Source organism: Cyrtonyx montezumae, unplaced genomic scaffold (assembly GCF_038088225.1).
Source record: "Cyrtonyx montezumae isolate F1298 unplaced genomic scaffold, pur_monq_1.0 scaffold_6, whole genome shotgun sequence".
Taxonomy (NCBI): Eukaryota; Metazoa; Chordata; class Aves; order Galliformes; family Odontophoridae; genus Cyrtonyx; species Cyrtonyx montezumae.
Window position 1 is genome coordinate 10041947 of NW_027072067.1, and position 19156 is coordinate 10061102.

Below are 19156 nucleotides of genomic sequence, written 5' to 3' on the forward strand. Positions count from 1 at the left end.
TGTCATCAAACCACCCCCGTGTCCCCAGGAACACCCCTCTGTGTCCCCCGGCCCAGTGTCCCCCCTGGCAGTCCCGTATCCCCCACCCCCAGCATCCTGCGCTGTCCCTAGTGCGCCCCCTCCTCCGCTGGGATCTTGCAGTACCAATCGTGGCCGCCAGAGGGAGGAGCGCTCCAGCACAGTCCCGAACAGCTCTGCAAAGACCAGCGCAGCCCAGTACAGACCAGCACAGGGCAGTGCAGTCCAGCACAGACCAGCACAGACCTGTACCCCCAGTGCCCCCAGCACTGACTGCAGTGCTCCCAGTGGCAACTCTGAATGCTCCCATAGTGTCCCCCCCACGGCCTCCAGTATCACCTCCCCGTGCCCAGTGCCCCCTCCATCACCCTGCGGTGCTCCAAGCACACCACCATGTGCTCCCCTGGATCCCACCCCCTGAGCTCAGCAGTGTCCCCCACTGCCTGGTCCCTGTCCCCAACAGAGCACACACAGGCATCTGTCCCAAAGCCAGTGTTTATTTGGGTGTGCTGTAGGCTGCGGGGAGGGGGGACATCTGGCCGCCCCTGCGCTCCTCCCCTACAACTATTTACAACCCCAGCGACGGGCAGGGTGCCCCATCTCACTCCTCCTGGCCATGTCCCCATCGTGTGGCCAATGTCCTGTCCCCAGCGGGGGACAAGGCCATGTCCCCGTGCCTGCAGCCCAGCCTCCTCCCAGCTCTGGCTCCAAACTAACCAGAAGGGGAAACTGAGGCACTGAAGCTGAGCTCACCCAGTGCCACCTTTCACTGCTGGCTTGTCCCCTCCCATCACTGGCTCATCCCCCTCTGCGTGGCAGCACCATACTCCAAAGGACATCACCCCTCCTGCACCAAGACCTCCCATCACACCAGGACCGGGAGCCCCATGGAACTCCAGGACGGGGCGGGATGAGAGGTGCAGGATGCAGCCACCCCCAAGTCCTCCACTGTTCCCAGTACCGGGAGGTGATGCTGGTGCCACCCCAGTGACTATGTACAACCTGCAAATAAATACCACCGCCAGCAGGAGAGGGCAGAGGGGGGTGAGCATGCGTGCGTGTCTGCCTGCATGGGTGTGGGTGTATATATATATTTATTTATTTATAGATATTTCTTTTTTAATATTAAAAGGAGGGAAAAATAGACCATTGTGCTAGCAAAGTCCCTGGGGAGGGGTTCATGTGTGCCCGCAGCTCTCTGGCGGGTGATTCCGGCGGCTCCGTGGCTTCTTCTGGTCCTGCAGCTCCTTGGCTTTGAGGGAGGCCAGCGGCTCGGGGGGGCCAGCAGCCGGAGGTCGCCAGAAGCCCTGGCAGTACTGGTCGAGGAGTCCCAGCTCGGGGCGGGTGAGCAGCTGCAGCAGGTCCTGGTAGCGCGGCGTGGGGGCTCCCGGCAGCGCGGCGGGGGGCAGCTCGCCCTGCAGCAGGACGGCGTGCACGGCGCGGGCGGCCAGGACTCGCAGCTGCACCTTGGTCACCGTGTGCTTGAAGTTGTTCTCGGTGGCGGTGCAGGAGTAGAGGCCGCTGTCGGAGAGCTGCAGGGCACGCAGCAGCAAGCCCTGCTCTGTGCGCAGTGCCCGGCCGCCCTCTGTGCGCAGCTGTGGGGACAGAGGGGCTCAGCCGGATGCCAGCGTGCCGCTGGATCCAGGGCGCAGCAGCCGGCTCCTACCTCTTTCCGTCGGTCGCTGTTGTCCTTCTGCAGCAGCCATTTGACAGTGGCTTGTGGCGAGCGGGGCTGGCACTCGAGGAAGGCGGTGCTGCCCTCCACCCCGTACTGCACGGCCTCCACCGTGTTCTTGTTGGCTGTGGGAGAAGGACGCAGCCATCAGGTCACACGCGTTCCCAGGCCCCATCTTCCTCCTGCGCATGATGCTCTGCCCCTTGCAACAGCAGCAGGGCTCTGCCTGCTGCCCATCCACCCTTCTCTGAAGCGTCCACACATGCTCTTCCTTCTCCTGAATGTATCTATCCATGGTCAACCTCCCTTGAAGCAACCACCTGCGCTATTCTTTCTCCCTAGAGTATCCAACTACCCCCGAGCCCCTCCACCCCTCCACCCATACATTTTCAACCTCCAGCATTTCCAGTCATTCATATATCCAGTCATCCACCCACCAGTGCTTTTCTTTCTCACAGCATAGCTATCCATCTGTGGTCATCCTACTCCAAAGCATCCAGCCACCCAGCTGTGCTTTTCTTCAGTGTATCCATCCATTTATCCATTCATGGTCAACCTTCTCTTCCTCCTTCTCCCAGTATATCCAACTGTCTATAGTCATCCTCCTCTGAAGCATCCATACATCAATCTGTGTTCTTCTTTCTCCCACTGTATCCATGCATTCATGCATCCATCCACCTGCCCACCTCACAGTGCTTTTCCAATATATCCAATACTTTTCCAGTACATCCACCCCCTCCCCCCAGCCCTCACGGTCACCTACCCACTCATCCCACAATCCACTGCCCACATTCTCCCACCTCCTACCACTCATGCCCCCCCAGGGCCTGCCTCACACCTCTCATCCCATCACTCTGGGGATGCACCATGCCCACTCACCATTGGAGTTGTAGCCCCGGCACTGGCGCATGGGGTTGCCGTGCCGGACGTCCTGTCGCCTGCTCCGCCTGAGGGGAGGCAGGAGGTGACTTGGGGATCCCCCTTGGGAACCCCTGCCCTCCCCCAGATCCACACCTCTTTGAAGATGCTGAGTAGCGGCTGCAGGCCTTGCCATCCCAGGCACAGTATGGATCACGGGCCAAGCAGCAGTCAGCACAGGCTTCTCCATACACGTCGCAACGATGCAGGGCCAGGTGGGTCACTCCTACGGCCGAGGACACGTAAAGCTGTTGCTGTTGGGGGGTACAGAGAAGACAGGGTAAGATGCCCCCTGGCCATATGGCTTTGTCCCCAGTACTGGGAGCAGTGGGGACTGCGCATCGCAGAGCCACTCAGGGGCACCCACGGGCCTCCTTGATGGCCACTGTCATGCTACGATGGCAACAGGCATACAGCACGTCCTAGTCCCCAAATCTAGCCACACATGTCACTCACCCTCTTGGAGGAAATGGTCATCATCTTGATAGGTGCTGGCACCTAGACGGGAGCAGGAGTGAAGGACATGGAGTGAAGCACAGGGTGCGTCCCCCCGGCCCATGCCAGTAGCTGTGGGACTGAAAAGGCAGCTACAAGGGTCAGCAGGCAGAGGGACAATGCTGTGGATCTCCCTTGAACTGCCCAAGGGACTGGTCAGTGTCCCATCAGCTCCAGGGCTGGGCCAATGACACTTGGTGGTGATGGTGTCCCATCAGCTCTGGGCACGGAGTGGGCCAAAGACACTCAGCAGCAGCTGTAGGACAACCCAGTCCATACCTTGAACACTTCGATCTCCTCCAGCATCAGCTCCTCTGTCTCCATGTCGTCCCGGGGCAGCACAATGACTTTCTGCACTGTGCCCCTATCTGCAAGACACCAGGGTGCCTGGATGCTCAGTGCCACCAGCAGTGGGCACCCGTGCCCTCCCCTCCTGGGAATGGGGTCTTTGATGGGGCCAGGAAGGACACCCCATGCCCATCTCCATCTCTCTCAGTTGTGCTGCGACACTCAGGTCACCACTCACAGCTAGTGGCTGCCACTGCTCAGGACAGGGGGACAGCATGGGGTTTGAGAAAGACCACGATAGATCTCAGTGGCCTTTGGATGGACAGTAAGGATGGAGAAGCACCAGGCTGGACAATGGTGGCCCTGACATGGGGAATGATGCTGGAGAGTTGGGCCTAGGCCATGGAAAGGATCGGGCTGGGTGTCCTAGGATGGACATGGGCACAGCAAATAGGACGGTGGTGTGCTAGGATGGACACTGGGGCACAAACAGGACCAGGCCGGATGGCGGTGTCCTAGGATGGGCACTAGGGCAGAGGGGACAGGCCATGACACTCCCAGGGTCTACGGCACAGGGGTCTCAGCCCCTTGCCCTGCTCCACCATGGAGCAGAGGTGCCAGCAGAGGCACCCAGCCCCTGCGGTGCCCGTGCCCTCTGAGGCCGCGCTGGAGCATGCTGCGTTCTCTGCGGTGTGCGGCGTGGGTACCTGTGCCCAGGAAAAGCACCTCATAGCGCCCATCTGCCGCGTCCACCTGGTCAACAGCGATGGTGGTGAAGCGGTAGTTGACGTTGGTGCGCACAACCAGAGGCTGCCGGTGGGCTGGGTACACGGCGTGGTACATCAGAGGGTGCGAACGCATGAAGTTGATCACTTCATCAGGGTAGTCCTTGGTTGACTTCATGGAGGGTGTGAAGGTCCCCCCAGGGCACTGCAGGCAGGCAAAAGGCAGTGGTGGGGTCCCCAGTGCCCTGGGACTATCGTCTCCGTGAGTGGTAGAGATCTTACTTACAGTGCCTGGCCGGGGGTAGGGCATTTTGCCCGTGTAGGGCATCCACTGGTAGTTGGGACCCTCCTTGTGGGCAAAGGGCCCATTGAACACCATGCGGATGTCGGCCATGGAGTAGACGCAGACGGCCGAGCCCTTGAACACTGACCTGGTAGGAAGAGCGGCGCAGCCTCAGGGGTGTGTGCCACCTATGTGCTGACACCACCAGCATCCCCACCTCATCCCATGCCCACTTCAGGTCGACCAGGACCTTTATCCATCTCAACAAAAAGTCCCCAGCCCATACTGCAAGGGCACAGCACTCACCCCGATGCGGAGAAGACAGCGTAGATAACGGGATTCTTGGTGTCCTGTGTCTGCTGGATGAAGACGTCCTCTTGGGACAGAAGGAACAGCATGTTACCCCCACGGGGTGGCTGGGGACACTTACATGGGCTGGGCTCTCCCATGGTGGGACGGCAATGGATCCTCAGCCCTTCCAAATGGATACTGCACCATGTCCCCTTCTCAGAGTACCCAGAAAGCTTGTGGGGGTGCAGATGGACCATTGGGATCACCCAGCCCCCTCCCATGGAGCCCATGCACTCACGAAGCTCATCAAAGTGCGTCTCGATCCCATCGGGTCCTGGCACGGAACAGACGAGCCGGGCCTTCAGGAAGGTGCTCCATTTGTTCACCAGGCAGCAGTGTCCCCCATCATCGTTCTGTGTCAGAGGGACCCAGCACTCAGCCCCACATACCCCACCACCAGCTCCCTCCCACACCCTGTCCCCCCGCTGAACACACCAGGCAGATGCGTCCGATGCGGGAATAGACCCCGGGGCTGAGCGGGGCATCTGCTGACTTCTCCCGGAAGAAGAAGTAGAGTTTGTCATCATTCCTCTCGCTGCTGTCAGGGATGAGCTGGGCACGGACGAAGGCAGGGTCTGCAAGGGCAGGACGCAGTGCTGTCAGCCCGGGGACACCCACAGCCCCCACTCCCGCAAAGCCACCAGTGCGATGGCTTCCCCTCGCCATCCATCAGCCCATGCCCAGCCAGTGCTGACAGCTCCCCCTCCTCAACCCCTGCCCCGGCAGCCCTCGCGCCCGGCAGGACCACCCCATCTGCTCTGCTCTGTTTATTCAGCTGCAGCTCTGGGGCCAGGGGTGCTCTAAGGGGGCAGGAAGAGCGCTCAGGGTCACTGACTACGGGGACATGGTTGAACGCTCAGCTTTGCGAGAACCCATACACAGGCTCTGGCAGAGGCAGCACTGTCTCTCACCAGCTGGGTGCTTCCACCACTCTGCAAAGCCCCAGCATGTCTGTCACCGTGCCCCACAGAGGTATCCCTCTGTCCATCTGCCCTAGATTTCCAACCACCCATCCATCCACTCATCCATCCATCCCTTCCTTACTTTCCCTCCACCTGTCCATCATCCATCCATCCACTCATTCACCCACCCATTCATCCTTCATCTCTCCACCCACCTATCATTCCCTTGCCCATCCATCCATCCATCCATCCATCATCATCACACCTGCATCAGTTCATCCTCAGTCCATGCACCCACCCCTGGCTGCTGCCTCTGCAGGCAGGATGCAGCAGAACACAATCTATCTCATCCTTATGGTCAGAACCATGGGATCCCCAGATCACCTGGGCCAATGTCACCCCATACCAACCGTTGAGCCAGCGTGAATTGTACTGGTCTGTCCTCATGGCCGTCTGCTTGCCCATAGTGCGGAAGATGGCTGCATCAGTGCCCATGAAGTCGATGTAGACCCCGGCATAGAGCTCTTCATCTGCACAGGGGAGGGATCAGGCCCCAGGTCCCTGCACCTTCTCCCACTGCCCCATCCAACCCCAGCAGGCAACCAGGAGATATTGCCTTTGGCCACCCCAGAGAGCACAGGAGGATGCTACCAGTCTGAAAGGACCCCCCCAGCCTGTGGGACTGGAGACAGTCAGTGCCTGGTGCCCGAGAGCCTGCTGCTCAAGGACATCAGGGCAATGCAGGCAGTGTCCCCTCCACCCACCCCTGGCAACCACAAGACTCACTTATCAATGCAGAGACGGTGTCCACTTTGGGGTCATAAGAACACTTCCCTTTGCCTGACTCCAGCTTGTCTGGCTCTAGGTAGAAGATATAATCCTGGAGAAGGAAGCAGAACAAGGGGCTTGTGGCAATTTCCACCTCCATCCCCATGGCACTTTCTGAGGCGGAGGCCTCTGTCGGATGGAGAGCAGTGGCTGCAGGCGCTGCCAGCAGGGGATGGATGCAGTGGGACCCTGTCGGGGTCTGTAGGGCTCCTGGGAAGCCGAGGTCTGCAGGAGGTGCTCCTCTGCGTGAGCTGGGTGCCGCTCCGTGCCCTCTACTGTGTGGGTCCGTTATCGCTCGCAGGGTTCCCACATCACTTCACTCCTGACCCGTCAGCGTGGAGGGACGAAGCCACTGCAGGAACTGCTTGGAGCACTGGGATCACACCAACTCCAGTCCTTCGCAGGCAGGGTTTGGCTGCAGGCACAGCCAGTGAGGAGCCGTCTTCCACCAACATCCATCGGGTGATTCAGGGCCAGCCACCCCCAGCATGGAAAGCTGCTCTCTTTGCTGCCACTGAGTCAAATCTGGCACCAACCCCCACACCAGGGTGAAACAAAATCCACTTCCCATAGACTAGAGGGATACTGGCCACGCAAATGCCAGCTATGGAGATGCTAGCCGTTGGGATGCTGCCATGGGGGTGGCTAACCTTCACGATGCTGGCCACAGAGATGCTAGTCATGGAGACACTAGCCATGGAAACACTGGATCCATGGGGATGCCAGTCATGGGGACATTAGTGATGGGGATGCTGGCCATAGGAATGCTATGATTATAGCCATAGGGACACTAGCCTCGAGGGCATCATCTATGGGGACATTATCCATGGTGAAGCTAGCCAAGGGGACACTACACTTGCCACAGGAATGTCAGCCACGGGGATGGCAGCTGCTTGAGGCTTTTTCTCTCCCCACGCATCCCTTCCTAAAAGATTTGCTCATGCCAGCTTCTCTTGGCCTACGGGCACCCAGCCCAGCACCGAAGTGGGCACGGCCCCATTGGGACACCTCACTTCTGCCATTCCCATCACCACTCCACATCTCTGTCACTGCCACAAGCTCCTCCACCCCCTGCCCTGGTGGCAACCCCTCCATGGGCATGACCCACATCACCTCCCCACCGGGCAAGCTGATGCAGGTGCTTCATTAGCACTGGTGCTTCCCCTACTGGCAATCAGAAATGCATCCAGCCTCAGCACCAGACAGGAGATGCCTCTCACAGAGCTGGTGGCTGAGAGCATCACACTGTGCTCTCCTAATCTGTGCTGATGGGGGTGTTTCCTTCCGAGAGGACAGGAAGCGGCAGGGTCAGCAACAGGCAGGACCTGTCTGAGCACCTACCTACACATGCCCCGTCCCATGCACTGACCCATGTTAGTCCAAGGGGAGACACTGTCAGGGCAGGCTGGATGCTGGCTGTCCCCAGAACCTGGGGACGTCACCTCCCTGACTCCACTGATGAAACAAGGTCCCCTCCCCAGTCAGGGCAAAGCAGATGGATGCTGGCCTGGCAGCTGCTCAGCAACGTTGTTGTAGACCCTACCAAAACACCTCCTGCACATGGCTCTCTTGAGCCCCCTGCCGCTGCTGACACATTGATTTGCAGGGACACAGCAAGCCCAGAGACAGAGGCTGGGGGGTGACAGCCACCCCTGACAGTGTCCCCTTGGGGACGAGGAGGAAAGAGTTAGTGAGAGCAGGAGAGAGGAGACGCCGGGCCGGCCGCCGCAGAGCACTTTGCAGAGAGGAGGGGAGGCAGCGGGGGGGGGGGCCGCAGCAAGGGGCCCCCAGCCCAGAAGCTGCCGGTGGGAAGAAGGAGCCCACGGCTCCAGTGTGAGGCAGGCACAGCGGCGGCGGGCCCCCAGACCCGTTCCCACCTTGCTTTCTGCTGGTCTCGGGTTGCGGGGGCCGTCAGCAGCTCTGCTCTCCCGGCCTCCCGGCTGGAGGGGCTGGTTCGGCGGAAAGCCCTGGGGAGAAGGAGCAGGGCACAGAGTTAGCACCGGGGGGGCTGGATGGGGCCCCCGGGCTGGGGGCTGTGGGATGGCGCTGGCAGCCTGTCCCTGTGGCACCGTGTGTGGCACCGTGCTCTCCGCTGGCTCTGCAGGGACATGGAGTCTTGTCCCCAGGGCTGTCTGATGCTGTCTTCAGCGCATATCCCCTATTGCCTCTGAGTGCTGTGAAATGCCACCCGTGGTCCCAGGATGGAGCAGTCCATGGAGCACTGGGTTTGCCCTGTCCTCATGCAGCACCACGTCTCCTTCAGCTTGGCTTGCTCCAAGCAGGCAGAACTGCCCTCAAGGACATGACCCAGGGGCAGGGGTCACCCAGGTGGCAAGCAGGTCTTCTGGCCATCTTCATGTCACACAACAGCAGTCACACAAAACTTCTTCCACTGCACGTCCAACCCAGCGTGTGGGGCTCCACTGCCTCTCTCAGGTCAGGCTGTGCTCATCGAGGCAGGGTGACACTCTCCCTTGCTGGCATCCAAGCATCCCATGGGACATGCCGCCACTGTTCCTGCTCACCCATGGCACCAGGCCACCACGTTTCTCCTTGTGGAATGCTGGCACTGGAGCAATGCCGAGCACACCCATGCTGAGGGGTTCTATGCACCTCCCCTGCCGGGTCAGTGAAGGGCCAGTGTGGGGTCCGGTCCAGCAGATCCCAGAGCAGAGAGAAGTCCTCATGCCACAGAACAGCCTCAGCCATGCTCACCTCACCTCACTGGAGCTCAGCCTGTCACTGTCCCCTGAGCCCCCAGGCACCGGCCCCAGGATGTGCCCTCCTGCACGGGCACCACTGCAACCCCCACCCCCCGCCCCTTACCTGTGCTTTGCGCCCGCGGTTGATGAACGCGCAGATGGGGTTGTAGGCACCGGTGCCGCACACGTAGAGGTGAGTTCGGTTCCAGGGCTGGATAAGGCGGATGAAGTTGCCGCACTCCCCCTGGGAAGGAGAGGATGTGGTGGCAGCTATGCAAGGGACCAAGGGCACCATATACAGCAGATCTTTGGGCACCATCCCAGCCGTACTTGGGGTGCCACTGTGGGGGAAGAGTTGGGAAGGCAGGAAGGAGATTATATGGAGCCAGGAGGGCATGAGGCTGGCATGGGGCACGGGCATGGCATAGCACCATCAGTGCAGTGGCCAACAACCCCCTTGCCATTCCCAGAAGCGGGTTCATGGTGGCCATCAAAGCCCTGGGGATGGCTGTGGTAACCAATGGCATGGGGACTCGAAAGTCACCGGCAACCCAAGCAGGGCCCCAGCAGGACGCCAGCCCTCCACTCGCTGAGTGGCACTCACATTGCTGTTCTTGCCCGACAGGATGCACTCCTCGATCCTCTGCTGGGAGGCAGGCCAGTGGATCTGCGGAAACATCAGAGATGAGGACCAGGGCTGCTGGCCCATCCCGTGGAGGTGGCCAGGGCGCCCATCCCACGCGGTAACAGCTTACGATGAGGGGCTCGCGGTTGATGTCGTGCAGGTCCAGCGAGAGGACGTAGTCCTTGCTGCCCACGTACATGCGGTCGTGGTCCTCGTCCTTCAGCAGGATGCGGTAGTCACTGGAGTTGAGCAGGAAGTTGAAGAAGTGTGCGGTGCCGGTGGCCTTCAGCTCTGTGGGGCCAAGGGGCACACATCAGCACGCCAGCATGCCCCCAGCCAGCACTCCACAAACCCCTGCCATCGACCCTCTGCTCCCATCCCCTGCTGTGGAAGCGTCTCCATGTCTCAGCCCCTGGGGACTGGGGCCCCAAAACCCAACTCCTGGGGAAGGGGGAGCAGAGCCCCCAGCCCGCACCCCCCTTTGGGAGTTATTTTTAGCCCAAGTGTGGGAGAAACGAGTGAAAGAGGATAATGAGGGTCATGAATATTCACAAGTGCAGCAAGGCAGCCAGATGGAAGGCAGAAGTGCTGCAGATGATGTGGGACGGCGCCAAGAAGCACGCAGCAGGGGCAGGGCACAGCGAGACGTGTGGGGGGAGGGAAGGGGGGCTGCACCCCACCTCCCTGCAGCCAGCACAAGGGACGGGATGGAACACCCAATGGATGCCACCATCAGCCATTGGATGCCACCTCCACCAGAATGCATCCCCATCTCCCTGCGCTGTGGTAGCTGTGTAGGGGCTGGCAGCTCTGGGCATGAGGCAGCCTTTCTCTGTCCTGTTCTGCGAAGCTCCACCACGGGATGTTCCCCCCCAACCCAGGTGGAGTGGTGTGGGGCACATCCTTCTCTGAGGGATGTGTCCCCATCCCTGTCCCCATCCTCTACACTGGCACAACGGGGTCAGAGCCGCCTCCGCGCCCCAGCGATCACAGTAGGGAATGGAAATGCCCCCATGACCCCGCAGCCCACACCCTGCTGCTGATGGACAGGCAGGTGAGCCCACACCATGACCTCTGGCCCATGGCACAGAGCACCCCATTACATCCCCCAACCCTGGGCACCCAGTGGGGCCGCTCGATACACCCAGTGAGCACATCCCACTGCTGCTGCCCTCCCCCCAGCCCCCCCTCCTTAATCCCCTTTTAATTGCCCCATTCCACACAGGTGGCCTCCATGGGGACAGGGGACCAAGCATCCCTCACAGGGTGGGCTGATCCATGCCCATCCCATCCCAACACACACCCTCACTACATGGCCGGGAGCACGCAATGCTCCCCCTAAAGCACCCCAAAAAGCAAAGCTGGGTGCTACCGTACCCCAAAAAGCAGAGGGAGCAAAGAGTTAATCCCATCCGGGCCCTGCGGCCACCACCTCCCCAGGTGCTCCATCACCCATCCGCTGTGCTGCGAAGCCAATTACACCCGCTCTCACCTAATTAGTTTCTAATTACGGGCTTGTAGTGCATTCAACATAATTAGCATGTAAATTACACGCCGTGTTTATATTCAATAAGCGCTCTGCCCGCTCCTGGCAGTGCGGATGGAGCGCCTTTCGGGAGCCCTTCTCTTGATTTTAATCCGGGGGAATGAATTTAATTCACGTGCCGACAGAGCCGCGGGGCTGCACGGGATCGGGGTCCCGGCCCCACATGGAGCATGGCCCCATGGCCACCAGGCTCCCATTGCACGCCAGTCCAAGCCCAAAACTGGGGATGCGGGGACCCCATGGATTGGGGTTCGTCCCCTCCACACGGAACCCACGCTGTTGTCATTGGGGCGCCCCAGGAAAGCGGAATTGCTTATTTGTTTGAGCGTCACTCTGCTACCCCTTGATGGGTTATTTATGATGTAATTAAGCTAATTACATGTAATAAGAGAGTTTCCGTGGCCCCCAGCCAAGCTCTTTTCCCATTTAGCCGCTCACAGGTGGTAGGGAGCTGCAGGAGCGCGGCGGGGGCTGTGGGATGGGATGGGAACAGCTCTGCTTTGATCCCCAGTGCCACTGTGGGGACAGGGACAGCCCCACACCCCAGCAGGGACAGGTGCTGTGGTGCCTGGATCCAACCCAACATCAAAGCAGGGCCGGCCCCATGCCTGGCACTGGAGCAGGGGGATTGGGCACAGCCCCCTTCCCACCCCCTCACCCCCCCCTCCGAAAAAAAAAAAAAAAAAAGCAGGGATATTGGTTGTTTCTTTTTTTTTTTTTTTCATCCAAAAACGCTGATTCATCCCCGACCAGGAGGGATTTGGGCTCTGCCTGAAAAGAGACCCTGTGCTTCAGAGCCTGGAGGGGATGGATGCTTCCCGTGTGACCCGACCCCAGAAGCAGAGGAGATTGTGAGGTGCCCATGGGGACAGAGGTGGAGTGGGGACATGCAACACCCCACAGCAAGCACCGGGGTAACGCTGCCACGGCCACATCCTCAGCAGTAGGAAGCTGCTCTCAGCAGCAGGAAAATCCCGAACCGCCCCAAAGCGCTTCCCAAAGGGTTCCAGAGCAACTTTCCCCACTGAGGATCCCCCAGCCACGCCACAGGGTCACATCCTGCCCATCAGATGGACATCCCCAACCCACAGCCCAACAGAGTCCCATGGAAACCCATTCACAGAGTGTCTCGGCTGCACGTGATGCTCCATAACCCCGCTGCCGCCCCACGCCCAGCCCTGCAGCGAGGCAGCCATGCCTTTTCCAGGCAGTTTGCCACCTGCCATGAAGGTAGCAGGGAAGGAAGCGGCTCTGACTGTTGCAGGTAGGGAGCCGCCAACTGAGCCAAGCTGACCCATCCCCCTCCCCCAGCAGGACCAAATTCAGAGCCGTTTATCACTGAAAAAACGTGAGGAATGGGAAAATACTAAAAGGCAGCAGCAGCAGCAGAGGGGATGGGAGCTGTGCAGCCCTTGTCCCCACCGTGTCCCCCATCTGGCCGTGTTAATCAGCAGCCATCCTGCACCCCACAGCTGCAGCAGCTTATCCAGGGGCCCATCTGCCACCGACATCCCCAATGGGGCACGGCCCTGGGAAGGGGAAACTGAGGCAGCGCACAGGCTGTGCTCTAGGTTGTGCCTATTATTATCATGACTGAATCAAGGTTTTGGGTTTTATTTTTTCCCACTAAAAGGTGGGAAGCAGCCCCAGGGGGGGGCTCCCAGAGGTGACAGCGGGGACGGAGGCTTTGAAGCGCAGCCCTGACCTCGTACACCTTCCTCCCGCTGACGCACCGCATCCTCTCCATCACCCCTGGAGCTGACGTCCCGGTGCCCAGCGGAGGAAACCGGAACAGAGGGGGCAGCAGGATGCGCCCGGCACTGGGGGAAATCGCTCGCAAGCAAGGAGGTGATTAAAAATATCCACCCTATTTCTGGCCGGCATGGTGCTGGGAAGAGCTGCTGGCAGCGCAGCGCGGCCCTGCAGCCTCTCCCTCTTCCAGGGCAGCGCAGGATCGCGCTGTTCTTTCCATGCTGGTCACCTTCCTGCCCGGCACCAGGAAGGCGGTGACAAGAGGGTCCCCCTGGTCCCAGCCGGGGCAGGGACGAAGCGCCGGCCCCGTGACACCGCAGCCCGTCCTTCTTTGTGCGCTCTTCCCGTAACGCTTCACGCACAACAGCGTTTCACAGAGGATGACGCAGGGCCTCGGGGAGCTGCAACACATGGCGCTTCCTCCCCGTGCTGGGAGAATGCTGCACCCGTCCCTCCGCGTCACCTTCCCACCTTATCCCCTTGAGCCCACACCCCGCAGGCACCCTCGTCCCCATGTGCCACCATCGCAGCGAGCCAGGGCAGAAACGTGCCCAGGGAACACATCACCCTACGGTGTGATGGAATGTTTGGAATTAATTTGTGCCCAGGGCTCAGCGGGTGGCAGGGGCAGTTCCCAGCTCCCCAGAGCCCTCCCGTGGGATCTTGTCCCCCAGCTCCCAGGGAGGGGGGAGCAGGGATTCAGCACAGGACCACGCAGAGCCGCAGGGGCAGCAGCTCCGTGCCGGGCAGGCAGCGCTCCCGCCTCTCGCCCAGACTTGTCCCGCTGCCTCATTCCAGGGATTTTCGTGCTGAGGCACAATCCCTGCTGTGTTTGGGGCTACTGCCCGCTGGGTTCTGCGCAGCGCAGGGGCTCTGCTCTGCTCCCACCTGCAGAGTGCCCAGCCCTCCAGCCCACGCCCAAGCCACCTGCATCTCAACACCCCTCTCCCTGGCTGTGAGCACACGTTTTGGGGTGTCCCCATTGCTCTGCACACGGGGGACAACACATGGTGGATGCCCTGCACAGCTCCCAGGGTGTAGGATGGGGACATTCCAGCTTCAGCCCCACTCCCAGTGGGATAACAAAAGCCAGCACACGTTTCCATGTGCCCACCACCATCCACAGAGTGTCCCCAGCCAGGGACAAGGTAGGACCAACAGGCAGGCATAGCAGCGCCCATGGGAACTTAAGGCACCAGCACACACTACGGGGTCTGCAGTGCCCAGGTTGTGATTTGGATTCTGCTCCTCCACTTCTGCAGCCCAAAGCCCTGCACTTGGTGGTCAGAAATGCCAGACCTCCCCAAATGCCAGTGTCAGGGCTGCACCATGGGTTCCCAGATCTGGACCTGCACCCCTCGATGGCTCAGGCACTTAAGGGTTAATTAACCCCCTTCCCTCCTGCTGCCGCCCCCCCCCCCTTCTCGCCGGCCCCCCGCCAGCTCCGGGCACTAATACCGGCGCGGCTGCAAGCTGCTGTCTGGAGCCGGCAGCCGGGGGGCCCCCCCGGGTGAGGATTTAGGGTTGGGCACCCTGCAGGGCTGCAGATCCCAGCAGTGACCCCGTACAGCTCAAGGGGTGGCATGTCCGCCCGCTCCAGTCCCCGTGGCTTACCTTTGAAGGAGAGCTGCACCCTGGGGGTGGGGGGCATGCTGTCCTTGCCGTGGGCTGCCCGCCAGCCCAGGGTCAGCAGGGTGGCCCAGAGCAGGATGGTGGCCACGGGCATGGTGGGGGCACAACGGGGGCAGTCCAGGGGGAGCACGCCTGGCAAAGAGGGACAGCGAGGAGGGTGTCAGGGGGGCGAATGCCACAGCGAGAAGCATGGCCAAGCCCCACTGACAGCATGGGAGGGGGCAGAAATGGGGAGGGGAGTACAGAGCAGGGGGGGACGGGCTGTGGGCTGAGGCTGCAGCATCCGCCCAGGTGAGCCATGCCCACCCCCCCCGGGTGCCGCCCCCCCATCCCCTCCCAGCCCTGAGCACAGCACAGAGCCGGGCTCACATCTTTCCAACAGGAGGGAAATCTGGACTTCATTATTCTGCAAGCGAACACACACACACACTCACACACAGAGAAAAAAAAAAAAAAAGGAAGAAGGAAAGAAAAGAAAAAAAGGAAAGGAAAAAAAAAGGATTTTTTTCTGCATAAATAAAAGAAGAAGAAGAAGAAGAAAAAAACAGAAAAGAAAAAAAAAAAAAGCCACGCTGTGTGCCGGGCAGCTGGGATCCCCGAGGCTCAGCACCGAGTGGGGCCGCCGGGCTGCCTCCAGGATTCACAACGCACTGCTCCACTGTCCCCACAGCCTGGGGACCTCCGGGGACACGCGGCTGACCGGGCACACACCGCGGGGCTGCGGACCCCAGCTCGGGGCTGCGGGGAGCGGAGGTGCCCGGGGGCTCGGACACCCGGAGGTGTGCGCGGTGCTGCGTGCCACGGCCGCGCTGCGCCCTCGGGGGGAACCCGGGATGCCACCGCACCGAGACACCTGGGGACAGGCAGCGTCCCCACTGCGGTCCCCGAGGAGGTTCCCCGCGAGCGCTGGTGGCCGTGCAGCGCATGTCCCCCACCGGGGCTCCACGTTTCCTTAAGTATTTCGGCTCCCCCTCTCTCCCCGTGCGCACACCCATTGTGCCGCAGCCGGGGCTCTGCCCGCCGGACCCCCGCTGCTCCATCCCAACCCGCAGTTGGTTGCAGTTAATTCCACACCCCCACACCCCGCCCCCCCACCCCCGGGGCGGCTTTTAGGAAATAATTCTGGCAAATCCCACTGTTGCGTTTGGATGGAGCCCGCGTACGCGTCAGAGACAGGGAGCGAGATGGCAAACAAAGGAAAAGAGGGAGAGGAGGGGAAAAGCGCACAGCGAGGAGGGAGGAAGGGGACGGCGGGAGGGGGGGGCCCGGGGGGAGCCCTGGGGGCGGGCGGGGGGAACCCCATTGCATGGAAAGGGCCCGGCCGGGAGCAGCGCTCCGGGAGCCCTCACCTCGGGGTCAGCGCGCTCCGGGAAACTGGAAACTGCGGCGGGGGGGGAACATTCCTGCCCGGCTCTGTGCACCCCCCCCTTCTCCTCCCGTACCCCCTCCCGGGTATTGCAGGGCCGGAGCGGGGCCGGGGGCTGCTCCCCGTTACGGGATGGGACGGATGGGATGGAGCGCGCGGGGCTCGGCCGCTCCGAGGGAACCCCCGCGGGCAGCGGGGAGCGACGTGGGGAGGGAGAAAAGCGAACGGCGGGGTGGGCAGGGGGAGGGCAGCGAGAGCAGGAAAGGAAAATGGGTAAAAATCAATCAATTAAAAAAAATTAAAAAAAAAAGAAAGAAAAAAAGAAAGAGAAAAGGAGAGAAGGGGAAAGGAGGGGGAAAAAAGAAAGGGGAAAAAAAAAAAAAAGAGAATCGCCGCAGCCCCGAGAAATAACTTTGCACAACTTCGCGCCGCCTCTCACCCCGCGGCCGCCCCCCCCCCGCAGCGCAGCCCAGGGCACCCACCCACCCCCAGCCCCGGCCCGAGGGGTCCCACCGCCCGCGCCCACCACCTGCCCCCGCCGCGCGTGGGGGCGTCCCCGGAACGGGGGCAGCAAAGAACCCCGCGGGGATGCGGCGGACACCCCGGGGGCGTGACACGGGTGGGCGCCGGGACGCGGGCGGGAGCGGGACTCGCGTGGGTGCGGGGACGCGAGCCCCCGCCGCGGGACGTCGCGGTGAGTTGCGCGCGGAGGAAAGTTTGCGGGGCTGCAGGGGCGGCCGCAGTCCCCGCTCCCGGCGGCGACAGTCGCGATAGTCGCGACGGCACTCCCCGCCTCCCCCCCTCCTCCCCGCGCTTACCTCTGCGGGGGTTCAGCGCCGCGCCGGGCACCCGCGGCCCCCCGCCATGTCGCGGCCGCAACTACCGCCGCGTCCCCGGCCCATGGAGCGGCGGTGCGGGGCGGGGCGGCGCGGGCGGGGCTCGAACCCGCGGCGGGGCGGGCCGGGGGCTGCGGCGGCGGCGGCCCGGCTCCGAGTGGGCGCCGCAGCCCGTGCGCTCGCCATGGGGCTCCGCGGACTCATTTGCATATCCCCGCCCCTCCATCCGCCCCTCCCGCCCGCTGGGCCGCGGGTTCGAGCCCCGCCCCGCTCACCTCCGCTCCTGCCTTTTGTTGAGCCGCGCCGCGAGGGGACGAAGCGGGGACGAGGGGGGGGGGGGGGGAGAGTCGGCGGGCCCCGAAGGCACTGCTCGGCCTGGGGGGTACAGAGCCGGCCGGGCGGTGGGACGCCTTTGTGCGGCGGTGTCGGGGTGCCCGGGCGCAGCGGGAGAGGCGCCGGGGCGGCGGCGGCGGCGGGTGGGGGCGGCTCCGGCGCGGGGAGAAACCGCCCGCGACAAAGAGCCCCCCCAGCAGCGCTCCCGCAGCCCCGCGCCGCTCCCCGCACGCCCTGCCCTCGGCTCTGCCCCGGCTGCGTGCAGCGCTGCGCGCTCCGGCGCTTCGCGTCGGCAGTGCAAATAATGCCCGAAACCCGACCCGGGGAGCTCCCGGCGCTGCAGGAATGTCGGAAAAGAGGCGGTGGTTCCCCTCCGCCCCCCCCCCCCCCATCCGCCCGGAGTCCCTTTCCCCGGGCTCGGACTAAGCACAAAGCCTTCCCCGCATTCCTCAGCTCTATTTCTCCCCTTGCAGGGCCACCGAGCTGGCACCGATCTCCCCCACGTCCCCTCGGTCACCGCTCCGTAGGTGGTGACCCACATTTTGCAGCCAACAAAACTGGGGCAGCCACTGCCACCAGCTGTGCTCAGCCCCCACCACTACTCACGGGCTGGGGAAACTGGGGGTCGGAACACCCCTACCAGCGTGCGGCCCCCATCCCCAGGGCAAGGCACGGGCTCAGCTCCCCACCCTGGTGTGCCATTAACCCAGGGCTGCCCTCCCCTCCTCTTCCTCCCCTGTGTAACCCAACACTGCCCGACTCCCCTCCCAGCCAGCAGTACCTGTCCTTTACAGCACAGGGAATGCAAATGCGTGCAGGCTGTGCACCCTAAGTCGGGTAGGTGAGGCTCAGCGGGATCCTGAGGTGTCCCAGATCGGTGCTGCAGGGAGCAGAGTGCAGGGATGGGGATGGGGAAATGCAGGGATGGGTGCATGGACAGGGATGAAAGGGTGGGTGCAGGGATGGGGGTGCAGGAATGGGTTCAGGGATTGCTGCAGAGGCACAGCAATGCAGAGCAGGAGGGAAGAGGTAGAATTCATAGGGTAAATGCAGGGTGGAACCCGGGGATGATTCCCTGATGGAGCCCCATGCACGTCCAGGATAGCTGAGCCTTTGCCCCTCCAGCCAGGCTCTCAAATACTTGCTCGAATGGGACTTTATTATTCTAAGTGCCTGGGGGTGACTCTGGCCAACTTTCCTCCTGGGGACAAGCCAGAGCCATGCTGTGCTGCCAGGGCACTCTTTGCATGCCAAGAATCTGGGGACCCAACACCCCACCATCACCCAGAGATGCACAGTGTCCCTGATGTGCCCCAACCCTCACTCCCCATGCTGAGACCTCCGAGCCCTGTGGCAGTGCTGGGGAGGCCGGTGGCTGCCGTGATGGATGGCCGGGGCTTGCCAAGTGCGTCGTGTTTGGCCGGCGCTGTGTTTGTCTTGGCAGGGGTGGGGATGTCATCTCCTCTGCTCGCGGGGTGACGAGCTGGGAAAGGCAGTGGGGGGCTGCCCGTGGGGCTGCCCTGATGGAGAGCAGCCCCGCATGTCCCCCAGGGCCGTCCTCAGGGCAGGGGCTGAGCGCAGGAAGGGGCTGAGTGCAGGCTTGTTGTCACCTGCAGGAGATCAAGGCTTTTAGGATAACCTCCATGTTTTTGGGGGACACCAAGGGCTCTCAGGGCAGCCGGACAGTGGAGATGGGGAGCTCCTAGATGCCGACGTGCCATGTAAGTGGGTCAGTGGCACAGCTGTGTGCATCAGCGGGCACCAAGGAGCTGGGGAGGACACGCAAGTGGCAGCAGGAATGGCTCAAGGGCTGCAAGAAACTGGGACACCTCCGTGCACGTGGGTCTGCAAAGGGAGGTTCAGCTGAGAACTGGTCTGGGA

The 19156-nt window shown here is 62.1% G+C and overlaps 1 protein-coding gene across 2 annotated transcripts; it reads right to left on the reverse strand.

The window, feature by feature from the left end:
• Nucleotides 1-497: 497 nt before the first annotated feature.
• Nucleotides 498-17010, reverse strand: SEMA3F (semaphorin 3F). 2 transcript variants are annotated; one of them, XM_065749619.1, is made up of 19 exons: nucleotides 16925-17010; nucleotides 14723-14872; nucleotides 9941-10101; nucleotides 9790-9852; nucleotides 9310-9429; nucleotides 8361-8450; nucleotides 6442-6535; nucleotides 6066-6185; nucleotides 5189-5328; nucleotides 4992-5106; nucleotides 4709-4778; nucleotides 4406-4550; nucleotides 4102-4324; nucleotides 3386-3474; nucleotides 3068-3109; nucleotides 2708-2865; nucleotides 2573-2640; nucleotides 1685-1818; nucleotides 498-1613 (listed from the first exon to the last, which is right to left on the reverse strand). In XM_065749619.1, exons 2-19 carry the CDS (start codon nucleotides 14832-14834, stop codon nucleotides 1197-1199), a joined length of 2361 nt encoding a protein of 786 aa, XP_065605691.1. In that variant the 5' UTR covers nucleotides 14835-14872; nucleotides 16925-17010; the 3' UTR covers nucleotides 498-1196. The 2 variants fall into 2 exon arrangements, with proteins under 2 accessions (XP_065605691.1, XP_065605692.1); XM_065749620.1 differs by lacking the exon at nucleotides 8361-8450.
• Nucleotides 17011-19156: the final 2146 nt, after the last annotated feature.

Coding starts and splice junctions, on each gene's coding strand:
- SEMA3F (XM_065749619.1), bottom strand. CDS start 14,834: ATGCCCGTGGCCACCATCCTGCTCTGGGCCACCCTGCTGACCCTGGGC. Junction 10,102..14,722: donor GGTGCAGCTCTCCTTCAAAG/GTAAGCCACGGG, acceptor TTGGCCCCACAG/AGCTGAAGGCCACCGGCACC. Junction 4,551..4,708: donor GCTGTCTTCTCCGCATCGGG/GTGAGTGCTGTG, acceptor TCTTCCTACCAG/GTCAGTGTTCAAGGGCTCGG.